The sequence below is a fragment of the Bombus pascuorum genome, chromosome 4, assembly GCF_905332965.1.
Source record: "Bombus pascuorum chromosome 4, iyBomPasc1.1, whole genome shotgun sequence".
Classification (NCBI taxonomy): domain Eukaryota; kingdom Metazoa; phylum Arthropoda; class Insecta; order Hymenoptera; family Apidae; genus Bombus; species Bombus pascuorum.
In genome coordinates, this window is record NC_083491.1 from 17,926,060 (window position 1) to 17,953,430 (window position 27,371).

Consider the following 27,371-nt stretch of genomic DNA (forward strand, 5'->3'; position numbering starts at 1 on the left):
GACGGATTCCGTTGAAGACGATTTGAACCAGGAGTTAATCGATAAATGTTAACAAACACCAGTTGAGAACCGCTGTAAAAATGGTCGCGTTGCTTTGTACATTGTACTTATTGTATCCAGCCGAATTCTCGATTCACATGACCAGAGGCAATATTACAGTCAGGCAACCGTACAGTTGCACATTTGTACTGGAAAGGTGATATCGTTGACCGTAAGTTGCCAGCACCACAGCGGTAATGGCTTTTCCTTCGTTCGTCGGGACTCATCGGATTCCTATCAGATTCCTTTTCAGCCACCTTAATCGGCTAACGAACGATACACGTACCGGTAACTCTAATAATTGCTGGTTATCCGTTCGACTAGTCGGCCTTTGAGGATCAACCGATCTTCCGTTTGATTTCCTATCGATTTCCGTTCGTGATCCCGCGATGCTTTAGTCGATGGCAAACGGAAACGAAACACAAACGGATACAAGAACCGTTTCTTAATCGTATATTCTTAATCGTTAATTCCCCGGATAAATTTGGAACATAGGATGAAGTAATTTTTGAGATAGTTTGTTAACCGATTAATTGTCAATTGGCCAAGTTTCCATAAATACAGCTTTTGTCTGTCATACTAATTTAAAACTAAATGATATCTATACACAATGTGCCGTTCACTTAGAATAGCGTATATAACCGTAAAATAAAAGAAAATATAAGAAAATAAAGCTGAACATAATTCGATGCGAGTAGTTAAATCCGAAACGGTGTTTCAAAACGTTATTTCTAATTATAAGCTACTTCGTTCTCAATTTTATCTACCCCAACGCCATCCTTATTCCCCAAATTGCTCCAAATCTATTCAACCACACGTTGCATGGTTTCGTAAAGCCTCTTTAATAACCGTTCTCGTTCCTACTTTCTTTGAATTACCCCAGGAAAAGGGGATATTCGCGTCCAATATTGCTGTTTTTAGCATGCATAATGTTTCATCTTGCTTATCATTGCTTCGCAGTCGCGTGAACCAATTCGTGAAATAAAAAAGGGAAGGCAAATAAAAAATAGGGGGAAAAAGAAACAAAGAAACGAAAAAAGGGAAAAAGAAAGGTATTTACGAGCACCAGGAGCAGTGGCCGTTCAGTCGAATGGCAAATTCCAGTCATTCGATCGTCACGGTGGGAGGGGCCGCAATTTCCTGGCAGATAACGATTTTCCACTCGAATTATGCACCTTTTCGATAGGGATTTTTCGCGGCAACGAATGCGGTTTCGGAACAGAATGGATCCATCGAGCAACTATCGCTCGGTGAAATTTTACCTCGTTGGTATAGTTGATAGAAGAGATATAGCGAGGTTGTAAATTAGAGCGTTAAGCGGTGTCGCCTATTGGTAGGGCTGTATACATCTTATAGAAACACTTTGATTTTTACATTGCAAAAGTCGTTTGTAAATTTCTTTGCAATACATATTTCCAATATTGGTAACGTTTAGAGAATAGATTAATCGTCGTAACATTGATTCGTGTTATACCAATGTATGATAAATGTGAATTTTAGCATTCTCTTATCGAAGATTTTCTTTCCCATTTTCCTTCTCGAAATTATTTCTTTTTCGGTTATTGAAATACGTAAAGTTGGACTCGTTGGCGATTTTACGAGCTCGCCGACTATAAAGAGCAGCGTGCATTGACACACGTGGGCAATATTCAGCCGGTATAATCGAGGTATCTATCCTGATGATAAACGAGCTGGGTAGGAGCTACGATATGATGAAGTGACAGCCGGAATAACAAATGTCTGTGCAGAGACATCCGTTCCGCGTCTAAATTCGGTTCCTTTCGCGCATGCGCGATCGCGAAACGATTGTCACGCTGTAATTAAACGCGTCTATCACGCGTATTGCCATTCGCGCGAATATTATTAGCCAACCCCAGCGTGTAACTATGGATTCCCGCGTTTCTCGATTCGCATTGTTACTGCCGTTGACGGAGATTGATCCCTTTATTATGCAACACGCAACCATGTGTTATTCTGGAAGCGGATGCGAAGATAAATAGCCTATAAGATAGAACGTTGTATGTACGTATTTGGTATTTCTTCTTGCTTATAGAATCGGTGCTTGTTTCACCTCCTTTGGGAATGTTGTTTCGGGATAGAGGATCTAGGAAGTGAACCAGCTGTCGAATAGATTTTTCAAGTATAAATTTGTTCGATTCTTAGCGCATAACGGATCAAACATTTTATCGATAACAATGCCCAATAGCTACTTTTCGTTAATTATATTTTACTTTGGAAATTAAATATTTAATCTTTTTACTTTCAAACTATTTCAAATACCTACGGAGAACTACCCAAATATGTTTCATTCTCCCAGGTACTTTCAAAGTATTTGGATACTAACTAGCAATGGATAGTAACAATTCCACTCGACACGAAATTCCGTCAGTATCAATTCCAGCATACCATCAGGCTTTTCTCTACAACAAACTCTCTGAACCTAACCCAGCGCAAGACGCTTCTCCAACATTCAGCAACGAAATCCTCTAAATTACATCGCGTGGCCGATTTTGCCGGTGTTCCACTGGTTGGTCGGCTCCGAGTAATCTACGATAATTAACGCACGATTACTCAAGCCCAGGAGCATCTTAAGCGGACGGTTGGTTTGCTTGTCTACGACTTCGCAGACAGGACACCTGTTTCCTCCCCTGGTCCCTTCTGGCGTTGACGTCAACAGATCCGTTTATTATGCCGCGCAGTTGATCATCGTCTGGGAGGCGGCAGCCAGCTGGCCGCCTTGCCGGCCTACTTGGACTACTTGCTCACACGCTTCTATCCATATAGGAGGACACTTGGTTCGACTAGGAGTGCGCGTGCGTGCCACGCGTTCCATGTATCCGAATTAATATCAGCGAGATTAGTGGAACCAGTGACTAACTAACTGCCTGTTGGCAATTCGGATGGGAGACTTGGTCAGTCAGCAGACGGGGAGAGTCTCTCGATTAATCTCCTTAGGAGAGCCAGAAATTGAAGCTGTGTATCTGATTAAAGAGAGTAGGATTGAGTTTATAGTTCGGTGGGTATGATTTCGACAGAGACGACCTAGGGAAATGCGAAAAAGATTGAAAAATAGCTTTAACATAAGCTTTAATGAAGTTTTTTTGATCGGATTTGTTGAGGTTTTATATTTCGGAATAGAGAGAGCAAACGCGTGAATGAATGAATTATAGGATTTCTTTATCACAAATGTTAGAAATTAGAATTTCCAGTGATTTCTATCTTATATTATTTAACTTGAACTTAATGCAGTAGTGTGATATGACAACTCTCGATTAACGACTCTTAACTCTTGACTCTCCGGTGGCTAAATGAACATCAACGACTGCGGTGCCGAAATATATCGATGGCCGTTAGGTTTTTCGACCCTTTCGGCTTGTCGGCATTTGCGCTTCATTGTCGACATTGTCTGTATGTTGGCGATCTTTCCGCAGTACCGTAATAGAGACCAAAGAAGCTACTGTAGAGAGAATCGTTGTGCCAAAAACTAAACGCTAGAGAGGATGTAAAGTTATCCTAAAAATGAGACCCACTTCAACAGAATTGATGACAGAATCAGTGGTCGACGATTTGCAATGAAAATTGAAATTTCAGAGGACACGTAGTCCTTTATTTTATACACTACCAATAATTTCTAAATTAAAATTAAGGTACTTCAGGTAACGTTTTAAAATGTTACAACTATAATTACAAGACAACCTCTATCTACGTATAGTAAAATCCCTTTAAGAGTAGATAAAATTTATTGCACGAATATTCGCGAAAGCGGTAACAATAGTTCGTCGCTGGAGCCCTAGCGACAAATAGAAATGTCATTTACGTAGTCGGATCCAACAACACCGGGAATACATTATAATCGTAACGAAGAACAAACAGAATGGATGCAATGGAAAACCAAAATAAGGAGCCGAACTCCTAAGGAGTATTATCCCGTGGGGGAAGCCATCTTTTACGCGTTTGGAATATCAATGATCCCGAACGAATAAAAGTGTATCTTCCTATTTTCTACCAATACAAATCCGTAGTTATGTAATAAAGATATAGCTGTATAAGTACAATAATATTCTATATGCATTGCTCGTAGATTCGAAATCGGTTTCCTCACTGTAACAATAGCAGTGAAATTATATATATATTTATCTATAGTCATCCACTTCTAATTAAACAAAACTATGATCTCGAGGTAAATTCACTTACTTCGTTTGATATTATAATAATAAATCTTCAACCTTGTTTCGTATTATGATATTAATTGAATATAGCCAGAGATGTAGACTGTGCGTAGATACAGTTTCCGGACTGTTAATCTCGATAATATTAATGATATCAATTACTTAAGAATGTGCAAATGTACCAAAATCCGCGTTATTCAAACGTTCGTAGCATGTTCGGAATGACGTCTCTAGGTAATCAGTCGGCTTGCCGAATATAAACCTTCCTGTTTGAACTATGAGTTGGAACGAATAAGTATTTAGTCGACTAGCGGAAAACGCAAGAATCGTAGAGAACAGCTTAAATATAACAAATTTATGGTAACATGTGCATAAAAAAATTGTAAACGCTATAAATACGTTTATATTATTTCAAACGTATTCAGAATGAAACAGAAGTTTTGTATTATAAGGGGAAGTATAAAATTTAATCGATTACGATTAAAGTTTTTTTGAAAATAAAAGTTTACACACTCGTGCACCAAGCAGAGCGATACGGCAACGCTTTGAAATTCCGTAGTATGAAATCAGCTCGCGCGCACCGTGTGTCGCAGTATTCGCGATAAAATCGAGGAACTGGTGCCGAGCTCCACCTATATTTCCCCGTCTGGAACGGCCTGAAAACCCAGTAAGTATCTCGTCGTCACGTAAAATCATTCCAGGTATTCCCCGGGGCTAGATAGATCGATCGAGATTTGTTTACGTAAGGCCATTTCGCTGATCCCTCGAAACCGGGCCACGGACTTCCTTCTCTTCTTCTCCTTCGATTTCGTCGTCGCTACCTAAGTAAAGCAGGATTCGGGGGAAGCTTGAAATCCAAACCCGGTCGTTCCACGTTGTGCATCGTCTCTACGTGTATCAGCGATACAAGCTGCTGGAAAACACTCTCGATGCGGTTGAGGTTAGGTTTCCTCACGATTCCAACGGACAAGCAAAACTAGAACGACCAGGCAACGGAAGAAGGTCTGTCGCGGTTTCGTTCGTTCCAGCTGTGGTATCCTCAGGATTGGCGAAGGATCGCAATCTCGGTTTTATCAGGAAAATCTTCGACCCCGACTCGACGTGTCGCTTAGCTTCTCTACCTACTATCTCTAAACTCCGAAGGCATCGTCTCCTTAGCCCGTAGCCTCTATAGACCAATGATCCACGGTCAATACGCTAATGACATAGATCGAGTATCAGTAGTTCTCGATCGATTCGTGAATTGATAGATGTATCCTTACCGTCTGTCATTCGTCTTTCGATCTTCGTTCCGCGTCTTGATCTTTCATCGCGATGCTTCATGACTGCGCTGATTGCGGCAAACTCGCAACCCCGATGCTAGATGGAATATCAGTACAGAAACGAACTGTCAACTGTCTCACAAAGACGATGAGCTATCTGAAAACAGATTCCTGCTGATGCGGCTGATTGCGAGTTTCGTCGATAGATTGAAACTTCCTGGAATCAAGGGAGAAAGATGAATTAATCGGAGAGAATTCGAAACATTGCATATGTCCTCTTCCAGTTTGTGGAATCGTTTTTATTTGTTGATAAATTAGATAACAAGTTTGAAATGTGAACGAAATATCTACTAATATTAGGTTGCTCTATAAGTATCGTCTATCGTTACTATATTTTAATTAACTTTTTGTTAAACATCGATGCTCCTTGCTGAGACGTTGTGCGTTCCACTAAAGTTGAAGCGTTTCGTGTGCTTCGTGCACGACATTAGTAGCAGCTAGAACGTTTTATCGAAAACATAATTTATTTTAAAGCTGGAATTTCAATATCGATCTGCACTGGAAGCGCAGCTGATTCTGTTCGAGCGAAGGTTCCTCAGTGTGAACCTTTGTTCTCGATCTAATCAGAGAATTTATGTTGCTTGATCGGTCAAAGGTATATTCGACTAGGCAACTCTCATGCACATCTAACACATAAACACGTAAATACTCAAATTCGATGGAATGCCGATTTCAATGTGCCGATTGCAATATGCTCAGACATTAAGAGTCATATTAGAAAGCCTTATAAGAAAAAATACGTGCATTCTAAGGAAATATATCAATATTTAATTTATCATCATTGTTATATTTTAAAGTTATTGATATACTATTGCGACAAATCGATTAAAGTGTTTAAATACAAATACAAATACAAATGAGTGTTATGAGTGGTATTGTACATATAAGGATATGCAATATCATGAAATGAATACGTAAAATACGACAACCCAAAGAGAAAAGATTGTAGGAAAATTCCATCTACCGAAAAGGTATTCAAACTGAACGATCATAAAATCAGACCAAAGGAAAAATAAGCGAAAAAGAACACGAAACGAGAAAAATCGAGCAGAACAAAAGAGAAAAATAAAACTCTCGTACTTACTGGTGGTCATATAAAAGCGGAAAAGATGTCTCATAGAAAAATGAAAACAGAAATAAAGAAGAAGGATGAGGTAGGTCGAGGAGGATGCTATATATGTAGAAGGGTAGTCTCGGAGATCGAGGTAAGGAGGTAAGAAGCGCGAAAATAAAACTGAGAGAAATATAAGATACGATGGAGAATCTACGTCACTCGAGAGAGACAGTTACCCCGTACGAGTCGGACACCGAATTTATGAACACGATCGATGCTTCGCTTTGATGATATCTCTATCGACGTCTCTGTGGACTCTGCTCATCCTCCTCGAACTCTCTTCTTATCGAAGACGTGGAAAAAGGGAGCAAAAGAGGCTGGGTGGAAGAGGTTCGGAAGGATGGGGATGGATGACAAGGAAAAGGTGCAGCGAAAGCAGAACACGCGGTCTTTTCTAGGTACGCGAAGAATGACACCAATTTACGAGCCAGGACGAATTTATGTTTTCTCCTCTCTCTCTCTCTCTCTGTCTCTGTCTCTTCCACGACTTACAGTTTCGTGTTTCCTCGCCGATGAACCGCCAAGCATCCAAGTGTAGAACTCGATTCCAAGTTCTCGTGCAGAAATCTGCTCCTTGCCAATCGATACCTGTATGAACGTTCGCGTTTTATGCTTATCAGTGGTTCGCCGCGCTCTGTATAATACGTAGTTTATTAGCTATTTTGCAAATGGGACATTTAATTTGGTGAATTCCTCCGGTGAATCGTAAGCAAATAAATATTCTCAAGTAACACCCGTATCTTTTAACACAATGTTATTCGATTAAATTTTAATTCTATCAAATTATAATCTCCCTGAAACATAATAACTTCCAAATATTACAGATATAGAGGGTGAGTCTATATGGTAGCTGGGCCGGGCTACAACTCTGTGTCCATCGCAGATAGAAAAACGATGGTAAAGGAAGATTCTACGTCGTTTATCAAGCTCCATCGTCGTATAATAGGATCTTTTTTCGAAGAATATGTCAATGCAAAGCATTTTGTAACAGCAACTACTTTTTTCTACCTGCAACTGTTATAGTCCTCCGGCTCAGTTACTAGACTCAACCTATATGGAGCAGCGTGTAAATCTCTTTCGCACAAAATATAGCACATCCCTCGTAGTCCTCGAAAAGAAACGAGGAATATCAAAATTCTTTGCTGCATGGATAATCCAACCTGTCCCGTGTTTAACGAGCAATCAGTCCCTCGATTATTAATACGAAGCGATTCCGATGCGGCGTGTTAGATATTTGCGTAAAACCGCGTGTACGGATGGGCCCCGCGGAAATTATCGCTAATTAGATTCATCTGAATCGTCGATCGCGCGTTATTGGTGCCGCGACGCAGCCAGAAATTATCGGTTAACGTAGGTTGGTCGTGTGGAGAGGATAGATACCGCCATCCAGGTGGCGTTGCGTGTACCGGAAACGCGCACAGGCATGCGGCCACCGCGTCAGGGTCGCATGCAAGGATTACCTCCACGATGCCACGCTGTTAGATTTCCCCGTAGGCTTTAATCACGCATCGGCATCGAAGTAGTAAACGTGTTCGCCTGGGATCGCTAGTTGACTCTCATACGATTAAGACAAGGTGAATCGACAATCGTTTATCCTCAGTCATATCGTGGTTGTTTGAAATCTTGCGTTGTTACAACTGATGCACCCGGCAGCCTAGGCAGTTCCTGAGGATTTTGATATTTCTGGTTTTTTTCAAAGACTATGAAAGACCTTATAGCACTTTATATTATATTTTTTTATATTTACATCTCACTATTAAATTTATTAGTATTTAAAAATATGTTTCAAACCGATTATAAAAATTTGGTAAAAGTAAAATTTAAACAAAAAGACATCTATATGAGTGGATTATTTTAGTAACTTCATATAGATATATTTTAAGACTAGGTGTTATACTAGCACAACAGAAAATTCTCATTTTCCGTACGAGATAATTTGTGACCGCGCGTGACATAGCAGGTGAAAAATTTCCTACGCTCCGGGATAAAGTATTCAGTTATATCCTGAACCTAATTATTCATACAACTCACGTATCAAAAAGAAACTGAAATTAAAAAAGGATTAAACAGAAAGTCTTATATCGTCTAGCCTGTATAAATGAACAAAAGTGATGTCTGTACAAATGAAAAAAGAAAGTAGAATATCCAGTGGAGCAGCCGTCATTTCTGATTAGAGAGAAATCAAGGTACGAACATATGGCTGACAGGATGTAAAGTATTAACATCCTGATTGACAGAGTGACAGTCTTCTATTTTGGAAATACATATCCCGGAGGGCAACCTGTCGCTTTCTTTGTCCTTCGTAACCCGTCTCCGTTTCCGGAAAAGGCAATGCATAATTCGCGACTCGAACGACGAGCATTTCACACGCGGCGTGTCGCGCGAGTATAATCCAGAGTCCAATTAGCGATAATTACGACGTCAATTGGGAATTCCTAATGGCGGACGAGACCAACCAACGTATTCGTTCTACTTATTCACCATGATTTTTGTAGACGGAATAATTCGCAACGCAAATGAAATCCGCTCTTAAAACTGTAACGATGTGCTTGTTACTCTGTGTTCTAGCTTTAGCTTATTGCTAATCTTCCTTGTCTTATTGTATACTATTTCGTAGCCAGTTTATTCGAATACATATATATATAGAATCAGTCATTTGAAATCAGTTGTAGACGAACTGTCGTGACGATAAATCGTGCTCCGAATATACATATAAACAGAGATATGTACTTCGGCTTGGCTCGCTATAATATAAAACTCTGATTGTAGGAGATGTTTGTATAAATCAATCGTGCTTTATAAATTTTTCAGGCTTCGTAAATTTTTGAAGGTTGTAACTGTGAAACTATTAGGTTGTCCGAAAAGTTTCTTTCGTTTTTAAGGAAATAATGGATGCACAATATTTTCCGTTTTATATTATTTTATCGAATTACGTATGATCCATTTTTTTCTATCAAAATAAAGATCAGAACGTTCGACAGATTAGGTTTCATGTTTGTATAAAGATGCGTCGTTGTGAAAGACGTGTCTGTAAAAGAAAGATACTTTTGAACAACCTAATACATAAGGTTAGTATGTACATACATAGTATTTCTGCGTAATTTTGTCTCGCGTGAATAAATTTAATTCAATCGACGATGATCAATATTACGATGTAAGGTAAGAATCAACAACTAGTTATCCATTATAACAAAGAAGTTAATTTCAAAAATTTATAATATGCGTTGTAATAATTGTAAAAGGGAATAGGTCTCGTAAACGTATTTATTATATTATTGCATGATAATTAAAAGAAGCATTAACAATGTTCCGCAAATAAAATTCAATAAACTGAAAAATATAAATAATAAGAACATCTGTGGTTATTTCGTTATTTCTATAAAATAACTTGGGGCTATCAATTCATACATAGTAAGCACGCACGTAACGGCGTTTTAAAGAGAGTGTTCCAATTAGTATATCGATGTTGAATTACTCGTGATTTAAAAATAATTGATTCGTTGAAATATCTCTTTAATTAGGAATATCGTAAAGATGTGTCACAGAATATTCTGCAATATATATATATATATATATATATATGTACCCGTATGTCAAAACAACGATACAAAGTGAGCCATCTTGAAATATATGTACAATAATATAAAAATAGGTTCGAGTCGAATCGAAATACTGAAATATTGTAAACACGATGAGACATAATCGTATTAAAATCTATAAGAAAGAAAGAAAGAAGTGTGTGTGTGTGCGTGTGTGTGCACGTATCATATCCTATGTACAAATTCTTCTACATAATTATATCGTAATTTACTCATCCAAATTATCTCTGTACTATTATTGTATTTTCTCTATAATATTATTCTATAATAAGCCAATGGTTTCGTACTTCTGTAAACATATTTTGTCTCGATATCTATGAACATTCCAACAATTAAATAACCAACAATATCAACAATTGCACTCACCGTTATTGACGCAATTGTACAATATCAGATAGTCAGCAATTACTTTAATAATCGTTATTACCGTGTCATTAATGAGTTTATGGTGCCAAATTGATTTCAACGTGGAGAATAGTTTATTTGAATTTACCGTAAATTCGCTTTGCTCGTTGTGGCAGGGTTCTCGCATAATTGCGTCGCTTTCTTCGTTCAATGACCGGTTAATTTCGAATTTCTAGCTGGAGAGTTCACGTAATTACGACTCGACACGATCGTCCCACATAGATTATAATTCGGGGGCTACATGCGGAAATGCATGAATATCGTACGCAGGAGATTAATAAATTACGCATTAACTGTTCATTTCAATCTAGATGTTGCACAGACCATGTGTTCGGTATTTGCGTGATCGTTTAACGTTTCCTGCATTTTTGTTAATGAATATTCGTATTATATCCAATTCATTCCACTCACAAAGAGTTCGATGAATACGTTTATTGCGTTGATATAAGTTGTTTTCGAAATACCAAATACGGCAAAATGCTAATTATCCGACTAAACCAGACCACAGTACAACCTTCTTCGGTAATAATGCATCAATCCTCAAATTAAACATGATACGTATACGGGATATGAATGGAAAGTTAGTGCATTCACGAATTAAATCACGTCGATTTATCTTCTTCGTAGGTACAAGGCGTAATATCCGAGTTAATGTTTTAATATGGTAGGTCTGACTATATGTATATGTCTACCACTAACACTCCTTTCTTCCAAATTCAATGAATGATTACGTACTTGTTATATTTTCTCATGCCATTTTGTAATAGTAATTTTTCCTTCGACTAGAACCTTAAACTTCGTTATTACGATCCGTGGTGATGAGTAGAACAAAATTACGAAGGAAAAAGATGCCAAAAATTCCCGGACGAATTTGTAACTGTCCATGAGGTAACACGAGCCACCTACTACTAGGCAAACCTGGAAATAAATCAGAGTTACCCTGACCGCCACCCTTCACGTTTCGGTTTACGCTGGTTTTCACCCTAACACTCTCGACTGCTCGCACGACAGTTCACCGCGATTCGTCAATGCTCAAAGCACTGCTCGCCTACCATTCGTCAATGTAATACCGCGCAGTCAATAAACCATAGGCGTCGTGGATTTTATTCAAACAGCTACAATGCTTTGATTACATTTATGACGCGCCTATTGAAATTTACGATCGTACGCGTTGAATGAGAACCCTCATTTCGATGAAAACTCTATGGATGTTGATCCATCGGGAGTATGTGTTTGGTGCATCGGTAATATTCGTTGGGAAAGGGGAAATCGTATTGTGTTGTGCAGTTGTAGAATTTTTTAATTTTATTTTGGGGGGTAAAAGTTGTGAATTCCGGTTTAAAATTTGATAATATCGACTGTTGTATCAAATGTGTAATAATATCATTTATAAATACATGGTATTTAAACAACTTTAATTGAATAAACGACGATGATTTAGCGCAATAATAGAAGAATTTAGTATAAAAATACAGGAATTTAGTATCGGTACCACTATCGTAGTTGGCCATATCTCATTGAAGAAAGGAAAAACCGATGAGATGGCAGCGCTAGTCAATATATAGTACATGGTAGAACGAAGAAAAGGGGGTTGGTGTTGGCATCTCGACGAATGGGGTCATTTGTAGACACGAGTATTACAGGCTGGCCGTCGAGCAACTAGACGCGGCGAGGGGGTAGTTTGCACGATGTGATTTAAAGGTCTATCGAGCGATGATGCCTCAAGATTAGTTACCCGCCGGAACATAATTTCCCGACTCCCGCTGAGTCCTCCTGTCGTAATTTACCGAAACTCACCGTTGACATATCAGGAATATCTAACGTTGTTTTGCTTCTTGGCCAATGGGAGAAGGTTAGGTGAAAAATGTCCTTCTTACAGATGTTTCTTAAGTATTACCGGCATTTTGTCCGAATGGATCTTCCTGTTCACAGTGTCCGACTATCCAATAACTGATCAATGTAACATTCTTGGTATCAGACTATTTCAGAACTGTTAATGTATATGATAACTGTTGATAATGATATTTGTAATATCATCGAATATAGACAAAATTTTATTTCTATGAATCATATACGAACATCGTTTGTATCTCTTTTTGTTCTTTTTCTGAAATTAATGTTATCGGTAAAAGATGAGTTCGAGACATCTTTTGTAAGCGAAGTTCGATTCTATTAAAACGGCTGTCTGGTGAATTAGATGTTGTCGAGGAATATCGAGTTACTCATTTTCTTGGCTGTGGGCTGTTACCGTCTGCACGAAGTTGCGGCGAAACCACGAAACGAAAATTACATAGAAACGAAATTTTAGTTCAACGCATCTTGAGCTACAGGCATCGTATTACGCATTTTTCAATTACGCGTCGCCGTGATATCGGATAACTGCTTAGATACAGTATCGAATACCTCGTTACAAATCAACCCCTCTTTCGTGGTATTATCCTTTCAAGAGTTCCTGATTTCAGGTATTTTTTGCAAAACTTTATATCATGTGTGTCGTGACAGTGCCATTTTGAACGAATTTTATGTAAACTGAATTGTGATAATACGATGTTGGAATCACGAGATTAATGAGACAAGAAGATGATGAGTACTCGTACAAAAATAAGTACTAATGCATATAAATTTTTTTTATTGAGATTTGGACCAAAAGATTTCGAGCGTCGATACATAATTATTTCATAAACCTGGATCTTCTTTCTATAATATCCTATAGAAATTAATGTGTAAATATATAGCTACTGATTGTAAGTCATACAAGGAGTTCTTGCAATTCTAAGTTATTGAACAAATATAGGATAATAGGTTGGATTACTAAAGTTCATGAACCAACAAGCTTAAGAACTTACAGCCGCATGTTAAAAGCAAACATTATTGTTACGTAGATTATACGATCTTCCATCACACGCTAAATTAGAGTGTTAAGCGCGATATTTTTGTGAGATATAACCAGTCAAGCTTTCGATCACTAACTGAACAGTTTATCACGGTTTAAGCTTCAATTATTTGCAACAAACTAACTCTTTCACAAAGATATCTACTTTTAACAAGACTACAAGATTTTTTCATTATGAACGTAACTTAAACTTTACAATACACGTTTATTTTTATAGAAGGTAACATGATAAGTTATTTTTATGATAAAAAATTTTCAATTAATTAGAAATTTGTAATCCTACGGACACTATGTATAGTACAACAATTACTGATATTGCGAATCCCAAATAAATTGGAAACGCAATAGCTATCTATACTCGCATCATGAAACCTCAAATGTCCTGCTTCATTAACATCGTCCACAAAATATCGTTCCAAAACTCCAAACACCATGGTCTTCCTAAATACTGCCAGAAACTGACCAATTTATCCAGCTTTTTCCCTCCCTAGTAAAGTAGAATCAATTTAACCGGGACCATTATATAACCTAAGGTTCCATCTGGAATTCGAAAGTTCCCAGAACGACCGTGCAGCCATAGAGTTTCTCAGGCTGAATCTATAGCCATAAACTTTCTCAAGCTGCGTTTGTTTGCGTGCAATGAAACGGCCGACAACTACCTGTATGCAGCTATTTTATTTCGTAAACTAAAAGGGGGGTAGGTAGGGTCTCGACTAAATCCAGTCTCCTGGATTTTCGACTCGAAGGGATGAGGTACCAAGTCGCTAGTAATGGAGAGAAGGGTGGGCAACCGGTAGTAATACAACGGTGTATCGAACTTTTGGCAACTGGAAACTATCGACCAATCCGTTTCTGGCTCGGTTGGTGTCCAGCTGTGGCGACGAAGGAAAAGCCTTGATGAGCTTCTTCGAAGTGACCAACTTGCTCCACTGTTTTCTATATACAAGTCATTCCTATCGCGATATTAAGTACTCGGATTTCGGTGTCTTCTATTGTTCTACTAGAAGGACAACATGCCGAGGAAGACGTTCTTAGCTCTTAACAAACGTTATACGTTCATAAACATTGTTAGAATTATATTACGGATGTTCAAAGATATTCATATTTTTATAAAATATCGATATATCAAACGTTGAATTTTAACTTTTGAGAGAGGTGCCTCAAAAAAAATAAGATTTATATTTTTCATTGTGTGCATTTTTCGTTGCAGGATGTTGCTTCGTAACATTTTATACGAGAAAGGCCGCTTTGGACGCCCAGAATGCTTTGCACAACGTAAAAACCTTCAGCGGGGTAAGTTAGACAATTTCTTCTCGTGTACGATATGAATGAATTTTCTATTCTATTAATAAATGTTCCAAATATTGTATATTCTAGGCACAGAAAATATTCTTTAAATAAAATATTTTCCAAATATTCTCCAAATTTTCTCCAAATATTTGTCTTACATTTTAGCAGACGATAGAAAAGGTAGAACTATCAGGTGGTTCCGAAATTTCTGATAACCTGAGTTCCGATATCATCGAAATGCGCGAAAATATTGGCATATGTCGAATTCGCATCAATCAACGCGTACATTCGTACTCAAGCGAATAATGAACGCTTACCTAGATAATTATCCGAGTACCGGTGATTCGCATAATCGAGATATTGACCGAATAATGAATATTAATAGGATTGATCGTTCAAATAAATTACTCAAATCTGTATAACCAGTCGATCAATCCTTTGACTAATCGTCGATCGCTGGGAGTGAAATATCTAGTTGGAATTGAATGGATTCTCGTTGTGTCTCTATTGATCGATTAGTTTACAGTAACCTTGTAATTTATTTCGTTGTTTGAGATAAAATTAATTTCGAATTGATAAAGCATATCGATCCTTCCGATGAAACTTTATCGGTATATTTTACGAACAATAAAAGGAAGAAGGGAATAATATTTTCGTCTTTAATATGGCATAATTTTAAAGCGTACGTACAAAGCAACGATTATAATACACGTGATTTAGAATTGCTACCAGAATTCGATTCGAGTTATTGTTCGACTTTTTCGTTATTCTTTAATTACCCTAAAGAACCTTCAATTAAGGGTACGATTAATCATTCATTGAACGTAAATGTGGTAGAATGACGCATTCTCGCGACACTCGCGGTAGTTTTCGCCACTCGATCGTAACGAAGAATTTAACATCCGTAAAGATATATTATTTCGCGGCGATTTGCACACTGTCGATTGTAGCGACGCGACCGATGGTATCGTCGAAAGTGCAGCCGTACGATAATTACGGTTTCCCCACGAACTTTCGATGCAATTACGAGACGTCATTACGAGCATTTAACCCACCGATCCCTCCTGCGTCTCGTCTACTCTGTACCTGCGCGCATTTATGCTTGAATTTACGAGAATAATTATCATCGATCGAGACACGGACGCTCTGTTCCTCTGGCTCGTGCCAAGGAGCTAAACAAAGAACGAATGAATTTCGGAGGGATATTGATCAGTGAATTTGATAATTAAATACGCTCTGTGGTGAGAGATTTTCATGTTCGTTAAACGTTCGATGGCAAATGTGTTTAGATGTGGAGTTTGAACTAGGCGAATTTCGAATTGAATTATTGATTTCCTCGGTGATTTCGAGGAAACGAATGGGTCTGGAATTTTTTATTTAATTTTAGAATTGGAAATGTATATTTTCTAAGAAAAACTTGTTGTATTTCAACTTGTACATTTTGCATTATTAATATCCAAGAATTTTTGTTTGATAATGGAAGATTGTTAGAGTTAAAGTAGCAAAAATTAATTGACTCTTTTTTTATCATACTAATACATTAACGCAAAAAAATTCATTTACGTTTCATCAATAGCTTCTACTTTGTTTGGAAGCGATTCGTATCTGCGAAAATGGACGCGTTGATCTGTCGAGAAAGGAATACGGGGCAAGCACAAGCCGACGAAGTTTTCTTGATCGTCGTATGGCGGCGACACTATCCTGCTAGCAAGCAGGCTTAAACCACGTATATTTATCGTCGTACAAATTACACCGTAGCGGATTTTACGGCCACGCGTCGTACGGATTGCTCGACTGGCATATTGGAGACGAACGACACGTGCGGTTTCCCTCCGCCGATTCTCTGGCCCCATACTGCATCTGCAACTTGGTCAAATTAGGCTTCGTAAATTGAATACGCCACGCAATCGACTGCCTGTCCGGAACGATATATCATGGTGGCGTGGTACCGCGATTTGTAAGGGGGGTTGCGTAGTTATAGACGTGTACAATGCTATTGTACTTTGCGTTTAAGTAATTGTTTAGGCACTATGATTCGGCTAATTGCTTCAGCACTATGGTTTAGCTTTAGGATATAGGATAAAGGAAAGGGAGAGGAAATTAATTGCTGGTGACAGCAATGGGGTTTAACGTAATTTGACGTACCTATCTAGATAATCGTTGATGTTCAACTGCAACGAGACATTGGAAGAAACAATGATATAAAATAATAAAACTAGATTTTATTAGAGAATTTATTTGAGAATAAAGTTAAGTTCGCGTCGATTATGTCTCGTATTATTTTTGAATGTGAGAATCGTGCTTTATAAACGTTTATACTTTAATTTCCTATTGCATATATCACGTATATTAATATTTTAATTTTTGCTCATTTAGTTAGGTTATAATTAGCGTAACGTAATTAATCGAAACAATAACTGTTAGCTCGAGCTGTAAATTAGATTGCGTTTAATTTGCCGTTAATGAACAATATCGTACTTAATAAATATAGCAAACTTGATCAACAAATCGTTATTGCGTTGCAATAATCTACGCTAATTATAGTTACTATCACCGTACATTAATTGGATATTCAACAACAAATTACCAGCTAAATAGAAGTTCTTAAATAATTTGTCGATAACAAACGCTTTAAGAAAGATAAAAAATTATTAACGATTAAATAATAACTAATAACAAACTAATTGATACTCGCATAATTAAAAAGATAAATCACAATTTATAAAATAATAACAAAGCACCGCATTACTTCTAAGTTATAAAACCTGCGCAATGTTTCCATAATATCTAATATAACCGAAAAATCAATACGCTTCCTCCACGAAGATCATATAAATTGTACTCTCGATATAAACCATCAAAAGCAACGAGCATGACGCCGCGTCAGCAGATAACAATAATTTAAAAGAGAATTTGCGTCACGAGCAATTGAACGTATGAAAGTCTAATGTTGCTGAAATTGCATGCGTTAAATGTAAATAATAAAGGGCGTGCAGCGCTTCAAACGATGTACGCGCGCCATACTCACTGTTCGTATGTTCGTAGCAGACGCGTAATAAGAAATTTCGCGGTAATTGACTCGCAAACGCCTGAAAAGAAACTTCTTTTGACTTATTACGTCGTCTGGAGGTTATTCAAGAGCTTCATAATACGACGCGAACGAAGAAATTCATTTTCTCCTAAACGAACCTGATTATTCGACCTGGAAATAGACAGAGACTCGCTGACTCTCGCGAGGAAAAAGAGGATCGTACAAGTAAAAATATCTCTATTCCGACATCTTGAAAAACTCTAGATCTCGCAACATTGAGCAACAAACGCGACGAAAACGAAATTGCAGCCTGCGGAATATAATTGAGGCGACTCGTGACTCGTTCTTCGTACCTCCCATTAGCATTTTTATCTTATTACCGTGTTAAAGACCAGATTACAATTACTTTGTCGTAACAGTTGTGTTTTTTTCTTAAATGATATTTTTGTTTTTATTTTTCCACAATTTATCCTATATAACGACCGATAAACGATTATTTGTTTTTATATGGACGACTCAAATCGAAGATCCCGTAGGTTTATATCAAATTATTCCTTAATTAATCTCCAATATCTTCCACGACTAGTTTCACCAAAACTTTTCAGTTTCAGGAAAAACTAAGAAACATTGTCATTCACCCATCTTTCTCCTCTTAAGATTACTTGCAGATAAACTACAAAAGAATCTTTGAGAGAAATTTAAACATAGCATAAACCTCTCCAGGAAACGAAGTCTCTTGATTTATCAATTTACTGCAACGAACGTGAAATTTTTAAAACTCGCTACGATCCAGTATCACGATAGAAAGTATCGCACGAAGGAGCATGTAACCAGATCAGACGGACGAAAGGATGCCCGTCCCACCCCAATTGAATCCCAGAGCTACAGACTAACAACGAGAGAATAGAGGGAGCACGATGTCGTGGAGGAAGGTCGCGTGCCGTAAAAAAAGGCAGCCGAAATCCTTGCCACGGCGACAGGAGTGACTCTACGAGGTTAATTAAGGGAGTTAAACAGTCGGAAGTCGAGGTTCTGCTCTCATCAGTTTGTACCGACGGGGGATGGAATCCGATCGGGAGTGAAGCAGGGACTTGTGGAGAAAAGAAATCTCCTCGAGGTTCGCGAGCACACGATCCTAACGAACGAAACCGCAGAGTAACGAAGGAAGAGAATGGAAAAGGATAAAGAAGGAAGAAACCAAGAGGTATATAGAGTTGCAGCGCAATGGTAGAGAAACGGAGAAGGTCGACTATAAAGAAAGAGGAAGCAAGAGAGAGAGAGAGGGAGAGAGTTAAAACACTCTGGAGAAGGAAAGCGCGTAGGAGAAAAACGAAAGAAAGGAAAGAGTAAATTGCAGAACGACGTTTTCACGATGAAAAGGGTTGACTGAGTAGAAGTGGGTGGCTGAAAGGAGCAGGCCTCGAAAACGGAAAGGAAGAAACGGGCTAGGAGCTAGAAGAGAATGAACAGTATATAACCGATGTGTAGAAGAAGATAGAGGGCGAAATAAGAGGGGACGGGGGGGGCGGAAGAAGAAAGACGACGAAAGAATGAAAGGAGCGAGTGAGAAAAATACAGAGGGGTTGAAAAGGGCCTGTAGTAGGGTAGAATAAGAAGCAGAGGAAGGGGCGAAGTAGGGGCGGCTTGTGCATTTGAAGGAGTTTAGCTTTTCTCGTATCAGATTTCGTTTCCACGAGTGGCGTCGAGTCGAGAGGTCTGTGTTGGCTCGGAGAAATGAGTCGAGTGCTCCGGGGAACCCTCGTTACCCCCAGTTCTTCCGCTCCTCTCGACCTCCGTGACTCTGCGAAACCACTCACCCCCTCACGTACCACGACCCCATCACCCCCGTACTCCACTAGATGCTGGAGAGTAGATTTATTTCACGGGAAAAGCGACTAGGAGGCTTTGATTCGGCGCGAATGTGCAAAGAAGCACGTTAATAAAAGCGATACCTGCTCCTACTCACTTCGACTTGTCGATACGTTTGCCAGACCGAGGTAAACGAATCGGGGGAGAAACGTTCCAGATCGTATTGTATTCTTTGATTGTACAAGATTTTTTGGGGACTTTCGGGGTTTTCCTTTGATGGGGAAATTGAGCTAGATCGTACTTTGGCGCGGAGCAATTTTACGTTAAGGAAAAGGGCAAATTAAGGGAGGGAGCGGTATAACAGGATTGTCGCTATAGTAGGGGATATTCCCGAGGATTTTTCTGGATGTTTTCACGCTCTCGTCGAATCGAATGAAATCGGTTTGCTATTTGTGTAACTCTCTTCTTCCTATAACAGTCCTTTTCTTGATAAAAACTTTATTTGCTACGGTCGATCTTTCCCTTCCTTTCCTTCGAAAATTAAACATCAATACAGATACAACAACAATATCAACAATATCAACGATACAAAAATTTTCCAGCTTTCTTCTTCTTTCTTTCTAGCCACTCTCCCACACTCTGCCGCTCTCTAATTTACAGTACATTTAAACCATCGCTCGTCATACCTCGCCTCGCAATCTATCCAATCTTTTCCGAAAATTCAAACTTTCCTGTTTCATGCGAATTCCACGCGAATTGGAAATTACGAGAACAATCAAAAACACCGGAAAAAAAGAAATAAACAAGCAAAGAATAAAAAGGAAAATGAATAACCTAGCCGCGCCGAACGACGAGTTCAAGCTCGATCGGAGTTCGCACGAGGGAAGAAATGAATTTGGCACGTGGCCACGAAATTGTTGGAAAACCGTGGCTCGTTTATAAACGCGTTCAACGTGGCGACAATGCATAACATTATTAAAGCATGACAGGGCAACAGAAATTCGAGGTAACAGCTAAGGGGGGGGCGCGAAACGAGAAACGAAACCATTGTATGACGAGGCACGGTCGAGCAAATGTAGAGAAACGTATGGCTGCGACACAAAGCGGCGCAGAAATCGAACACTCTACCTCAGAGGCTGGCATACGGCCGTTCTGCCGTTCGACCAATATCACTTCCTTCTATCGATCATCTGTAAACACGCGGAGCTATCGATTTCAAACGTGACCATCCCACTTCTACGCTTCCTCTCCTGTAATGGTCAGATATATGTACCACAAAGCTTGAACGTCGATGGATAGTTTATGAGGGATTCGAGAGTTTTATTTGCCGTGTGGGGATACGACAAACGCGATTTTTTTGCTGCACTGAATATTTTCCGATTTCAACTTGGATATATATGTTTTTCATTCTTTATGATCATGGAGGTTTTTATAGAGGATTATAGGTTTTTACTTTTATGGACAAAATAGGAAGTAATAATCGTTACGATTTATTTTCATTCTTTTTTTTTTTTTTATTGCGTTTCTTAGTAACGATTCGTACTATTCTATGAATTATATAATCATTTAGTAGAGATTTCTTCGCTTATAAAGTCTCTCGAAAAATTGATTTCTCGATGACCTTCTTCGAAAGCGGTGCTAACTTTTATGCGACATTTATTTGACGCTTAGAAGTCGTATTGGGTAGATCGAAGTTAGACGAATTGTTGTCAAAGGAATTTTAGATCTGAGTAAATTCAAAATGAGATTGTATGAATATTATCTTCTACATGACTCGAGAGAAACGAGTAAATTATTACTTATTAACGATTTCCCGTTATTGCGTATCGAATGATGCAAAATTTTCAGTAGTGTATATCAATTATTATCGGAGAAGATCTAATATGAATGTATTTCCATATTCCAAGCAGCAAGAAAGGAGAGGAGAAAAAGAATAAACAGAACATACTTCAAGAGCAAAGATAAAAATACAAAAGAAAGCAAAGAAATAAAAGTAAGATGTTTTCTATTCGATTTCTATTTTGATCGTCGTCAAAGGATAACGAAGATACCCAAGCATTTAGGTTAACGTCGTTATCCGTTAACAACGTGCAGACTATCGACGTCTACAAGCTATCTAAAAAATTGTAATATCCGCTCAGGAAAGAGAAAAAGAATTCATAATGCCCTACTTGATAATTCGCACGATTAAACCTAACCCTTCGATTTAGCACGCAGATAAAGTCAGCGCGTGCACGTCGTGCGTGTAGCTGCGATAACGCGATGAGTCACAGCGCGATACTTCACAGGAATAATGAAAATCGATGCACTTTCTGTCTAATAATCGACACCTGAACTTGTGCTACTTTCTATTTGTTCCTTATCACTTACTATATAGATTTAAAGTTTGATAAAGGGTGGATTTAAAGACAATAAAAATTACGTAATAGTATTATTATTACACTTAGATGTTTATATAAATACATATTTGTTACGAATCAATAGTTCTATTGACAATGCGAAAGGCGTACTTGCATATATACACACGCACACATGTTCGATTCTGCAAATATGGTGAAAACTTATTTTCGAAAAATAAACACGATGGCTGATAGAAACTTCCATATGAAGAAAACTGGCCGGCAGGCAGATAAGCGCGCAGGGAAACTCGAATAGGTTTCTCTATAATCGAATGACAGATACGTAGCAATTTCAAACTCGCTAAGTCGTTTCCTCGTAATAGTCGCGGTTATAAAAGTTATTTGATCGAAAAGGAAATGTGCACTAGTTTGATTTATAGATTTCTGTGAACGCAGATTTAGATACAATCTTTTTCTAGATGCGAACATTTTTTTCAGAGAATAGTCACCAATAATCGCTGCCTTCTAAACCTACGCGAATCAAAAACTGCCACTGAACACCGAGCAGCCCTCGTTAAATAAAAGTAAAAAATCACTTAAATTCGATGAATGAAGATTCGAGGTCATTATACCTCAGATCAGTATTGCAACTTTCTTCTGTTCGATCGCTATATAATATTCATCTTGGACCGTTCGACCGTTTGTCCGCTGTTACCACTTTTTTCTAAATATAAAGTATAAAAGTCGTATAATATAGGTTGTTCCGTCGAATGCCTCCGGTACGGAAGCAGAGTAATCTTCGTTGTTTCGCCGCGTTTTGTTTCGTTCAATGGCGAAGCGAGCCACGGCCGGATGGGATTCGCGCGAATAAAATTAACGAGCCAGCCGTTCTTTTACCCTTACGCTTTATTGTCTTCCTCAACCTCTACCTTCTTGCCCTCCCAACCCTACCGCCTTGTTCATTCCAGCCTTTGCCCACGGTATAGATCGGAAGAAACGATGAAAGTCTTAGACTTCTGGAGAAAACACGGGTCTGAGAGTTTGTTGTTGAACGAGAATGTTGAATTCTAAAAACTTGTCGGGAAGATAATCGGGACCTTTATTTTCTTTTAGTTTTCATTGGATCGGGTTTTGTTGCAAAAAGTTGTATGAAGATTTTTAATACTTATTTTACAAATAAATTGCGCAAAGATACAATGAGCAAGGGGTTAAAATGTTATGACCTCGGTGATTCGTTAGCGTTCGTATCAACGATACATCCTTCTCGGGGGAGGGGGGATATCCTGTTAAACGAAAGGGTGAGATCAGATTTCCCGAGAACAGCCGGTAATTAATCATTCTGCCGCTAATTTTGAGATCCCCTAATGACGTAACAAATAATAATTTACTTAAAGTAAAGCCAGTGAATTTCCATCCGTTAGTAAAAGCTTTTAAGATGAAAAATTCTTGTCATATACGATAATATACAAACGTTATACCAACGTTCATACATAATGAAACTAGACGAAAACAAGAAAGAGGGTAACTGTCAATTAAGAACGAAATGTGAGAAGAAAATGCGAATGTATCTACCACATGCCTAAAGATGAAGTGTTCGAATTTTTATCGACTACTAGGCATGGGACTAATTGTCGTTTATTTAGAAACATTTCACGTGTATATGCCTAACTTTCGTTTGATTCAAAATCATGCGAAGCAAATGGTCAAGTTCAGGTTCGTTTGCAATTCATGGCATGTGAATCTATCTATCTATATCATAATAATATATTCTGCCGAGTCACATTTTATCATTTAGCAATGTAACTAATACGTATAACGATCTCGCGAAAGTTTTATTCTAAAATGTTACTCAAAAATGTCATTTTATGATCCGATACATACCGTATATGGATAAATTCTAGGCAAACGTACATTTTTATAAAGAGAGTTGAAGATTTTATAAAAAAAAAGTATGTTTCAGTAGTTTGATGTTCATCGTTATTCTTGACGTTTTGATATTTGAAACGGTCCTCGTCTTTCATTCCCCGCCTTGATCGGACGTACAAATGAATGAAAAGGCACATAACAAAGTGTATGGATTTTTACGAATTCAATGTCCTGTCATTGAACGGAATTTCGACGAAATCAATAACGACTCATGATTGCATGCACGAGTTCCTTCGTGCAAGGGAATTTGATTTTTCAATTGAAGGAGTAGCTTTTCGTGCGATGAAATTTTGGACGCCCGCCTTTTCACGTTATTCGATTCATATTATCTTTTATATCAGATTGAAAAGTTTGCTTTTTCACAGATATTTTAAGTGCTCGAAATGTATAAAATTTACTCTCGGAGTTTATTTATATATATTCATGTCACGTAAGCGAAAGATATTTAAATCGAACAATAATTTATCGAAAGAGAGACATACATGTACATGTTACTCTTACAGTAACTTTCGTCAAATATCGAATAATTCTGCTTTTAAAAAGCTGTATACATAAAATATTTCACTACTTCAAAAGTACTTATTAAGCGTATAACGCTTCGATAAGTTCGATTATTTGCACTTCATATATGTATATTTGAAAAACAGCTGTCACATTGGATGTTTGTCATCGATATTAATGAAAATGTTTGATAAGTGATTGATGAAAATCATACTCTGTTTACCTTATCAATCGTATTTTAAATTGAACAGTCAGACTAATTTACGGAAAATGGATAGTTTGAAAAAGACAAAGATAAATACGAATAAGATAATAGCAAATATTTGTAATTTTGAAATAATTCCATTTATAAGCAAACAAATGTTGATTAAAGGAGGTTAAACAACAAAAGGAAAGGAAGGAATAAAAAGAGACATATTTAACAAATCCCTCGTACAAATCCGTGCCAAAGCAACGGAATCCTCGAATCCTGTAACGAACAGCTCGGAACATGGCTCATTCGTAAAGGAAAACCAACGAGTTGTATTTAATCGCGAACGCACGTTGCGACAAGTGTTATCTGAATCATTACTTGCTCGTATTATTCGCGTCGTCTCCTCTTGCTCTCTTTCCCGTTCTCTCTGTTTATCTATTTCGTACGTTGTGGTGGCGTTGTTGCGCGCGACCACGTAAGAGCAACGACACTCGTTCACCTTTCGAGGCAGCTAGGGGACCATCTTAAGCACGGCTGTACTTTGAAGCTTGGAGCCGAAAATAAATCACGGTTCATCGTAGTTGGCGATGTGGATCATTCTGCTTGTTCCTAGGCTTCTACCCTGTTGTCTTGGTTTTTTTTCGTACGCCAGTGAGGAAGGGAAACAGGGATATAGCGGTTGGAGGAGGTGTGCAAGTACGCGGACACGGGATGTCTGACCCACATTTCCGTTTTAAATAACGCCAGCTCGTTTGTTCTTCGGACAGGGCTCGCCTACGTGATACTACGTATAGTTGATTCAACGACATACCGAGATCTTCCAAATCGCTCGATTAAACAACTACAAATGTTTGAATCGTCGAAGCGATAACTTAAAAGATGCTTCTAGCGCGACGATAAAGAAAGAAGCACATTTTCGAAGATTTTTAAACAATAAACTATTGCTATCTTATTTTAATATGCGAAAGAATCCCTCAAATTTTCTATCATCCGTCGGCGAGCACCCTGTATTTTATCGAACGATATTTTACGATATCTCGCCCAACTATAATAGCAAACTTAATACAGGAAAAGAAGGAAATATGAATGAGACTAACTGGGAATCGCGTTTATATCGTATGTAATAGATAAAACGATTTAGATCGATGTAAATAAAATTGACTTCGTAGAACATCTTTATGAAAAATCGAAAAGAAAGTAAATCTTACAACTGTCTGGCATTGTGATTGGAGAGAACTACTCGAACTTTCACATGGGCATAAATCTAGGGTATTTCAAACAAACTCCAGTTCGAAACTTTTCTCAGTGACCTAAGGACATTTGTACGTGAAAATCTTCCAAAGAATCGAATTTTTCTTTTCAATATGTTTATACTCTGTACTCTGCTTTGTACACGATGAGATATATATGTTTAAACTTTTTGCGTTCTATACTTACGTTTATATCTTTCACGTACATGATATCGCGTGGAGATCAGAAATGTTCTTTTATTTGTTCTTAATTTCTGCCGTACACTCTATATATTTAATCTTAACCCTTTTTCGAATTCTAATTTATCAACGTTTGAGAATTAAAAAAATTATTTTCAATCAACTAACCAAATTTAAATAAAACTGAAGCGTTGTGTCGCTAAACAAGAATTTTAACACATTTAACTACACTTTAGCATAAAAGTGTATTATGTCTCGTGTCCTGCATACTTCAAATCTTATTTGCATAGAAAATACTAACGCTGAGAGTATGATAGCGGTCTGCTTTGAGTACGTGTATATTAAAAACGTGTGGCAAAAATCCCGGGCTCTTTTAACTTAAATATTTTTTATAAAACGCGTGCCTTTTTCTAAATTGTACATGCAGATTAACCTCTTTTTCATAGTCATCTAAATATGAATATGCCCAAAAAGACCACTGATATTAAATTTAACGTTTAATATTATATGTGTTCTGAACATTTTTTAACACTTATGAATTTTTCATTAATGCATAACATCCGCGGTCTAGCGATGATTAAACGAGTAAAATGTATGAAATTTGGATACACGTGTATTTCGAAACCACACAACTCGACAGAAGTTTAATAACAACCTAACCCATTTTCACGTCCTTTCAGCCAAACAATTGAAAGTATATAATTAAGAATTATGACGATGCGAACGAAGTGCATTTACCCTAATGCTGTATATATAGCCTAATAAAAGACGAAGAACGTACGTAGATAGAGAGGAAACCCTAAATGCATAGTATGATCTTCCTTAACGTCAAGAAACTTCCCTCACGTCCTTTCACCCGCCATTACGGTACGCGGTGCACTAACAAAAAATAATGATTGTCGTTACCGCGGCTGGATAATGACTGTAGATGTAGAGACGCGGGGTTGAAAACGTGATCAACGAAACGGCGAGTTCAGCAGTTTTGAGGAGAGAACCTTCCCATTTAAGGACGCTCTTCATTTCTCAACTGCCATTGTGTGCCCAAACGGTCGCCTGATTTTTCTTTCGTGCGTAATGTTTATCGTAAATGTTTGATAAATTGAACAATACCGGTGGCTAACGATTTATAATCTAACGATTTATATTAGACCATGATTCGAATTTTATTATTCGATATTGCGAATATTTAGGAAACTTTGCTCGTTTGTCTAGTGTAAGAATGCCGACTATAAATAACGACGACGATGAATAAGAACAAAAAGTGTACACGCGCTCAAGTTTCCCAGTTTTCACGCGTTCTTACGAATTACT

General features: G+C 38.0%; 1 protein-coding gene and 1 long non-coding RNA gene across 17 annotated transcripts in view; one reads left to right on the plus strand and one right to left on the minus strand.

Annotated features, from left to right (window-relative positions):
- The window catches only part of LOC132905944 (CUGBP Elav-like family member 2), a 356,624-nt gene that overhangs the window by 249,951 nt on the left and 79,302 nt on the right, over window positions 1-27,371 (plus strand). For all 16 annotated transcript variants that reach the window (XM_060957702.1, XM_060957698.1, XM_060957697.1 and 13 more), the window contains one exon: window positions 14,752-14,834. In XM_060957702.1, the coding sequence (XP_060813685.1) occupies window positions 14,752-14,834 (83 nt within the window). The remainder of the gene's footprint in view (window positions 1-14,751; window positions 14,835-27,371) is intronic.
- Window positions 1-27,371, minus strand: part of LOC132905956 (uncharacterized) — a 323,066-nt gene that overhangs the window by 205,785 nt on the left and 89,910 nt on the right. The gene's annotated exons all lie outside the window — the stretch shown is intronic.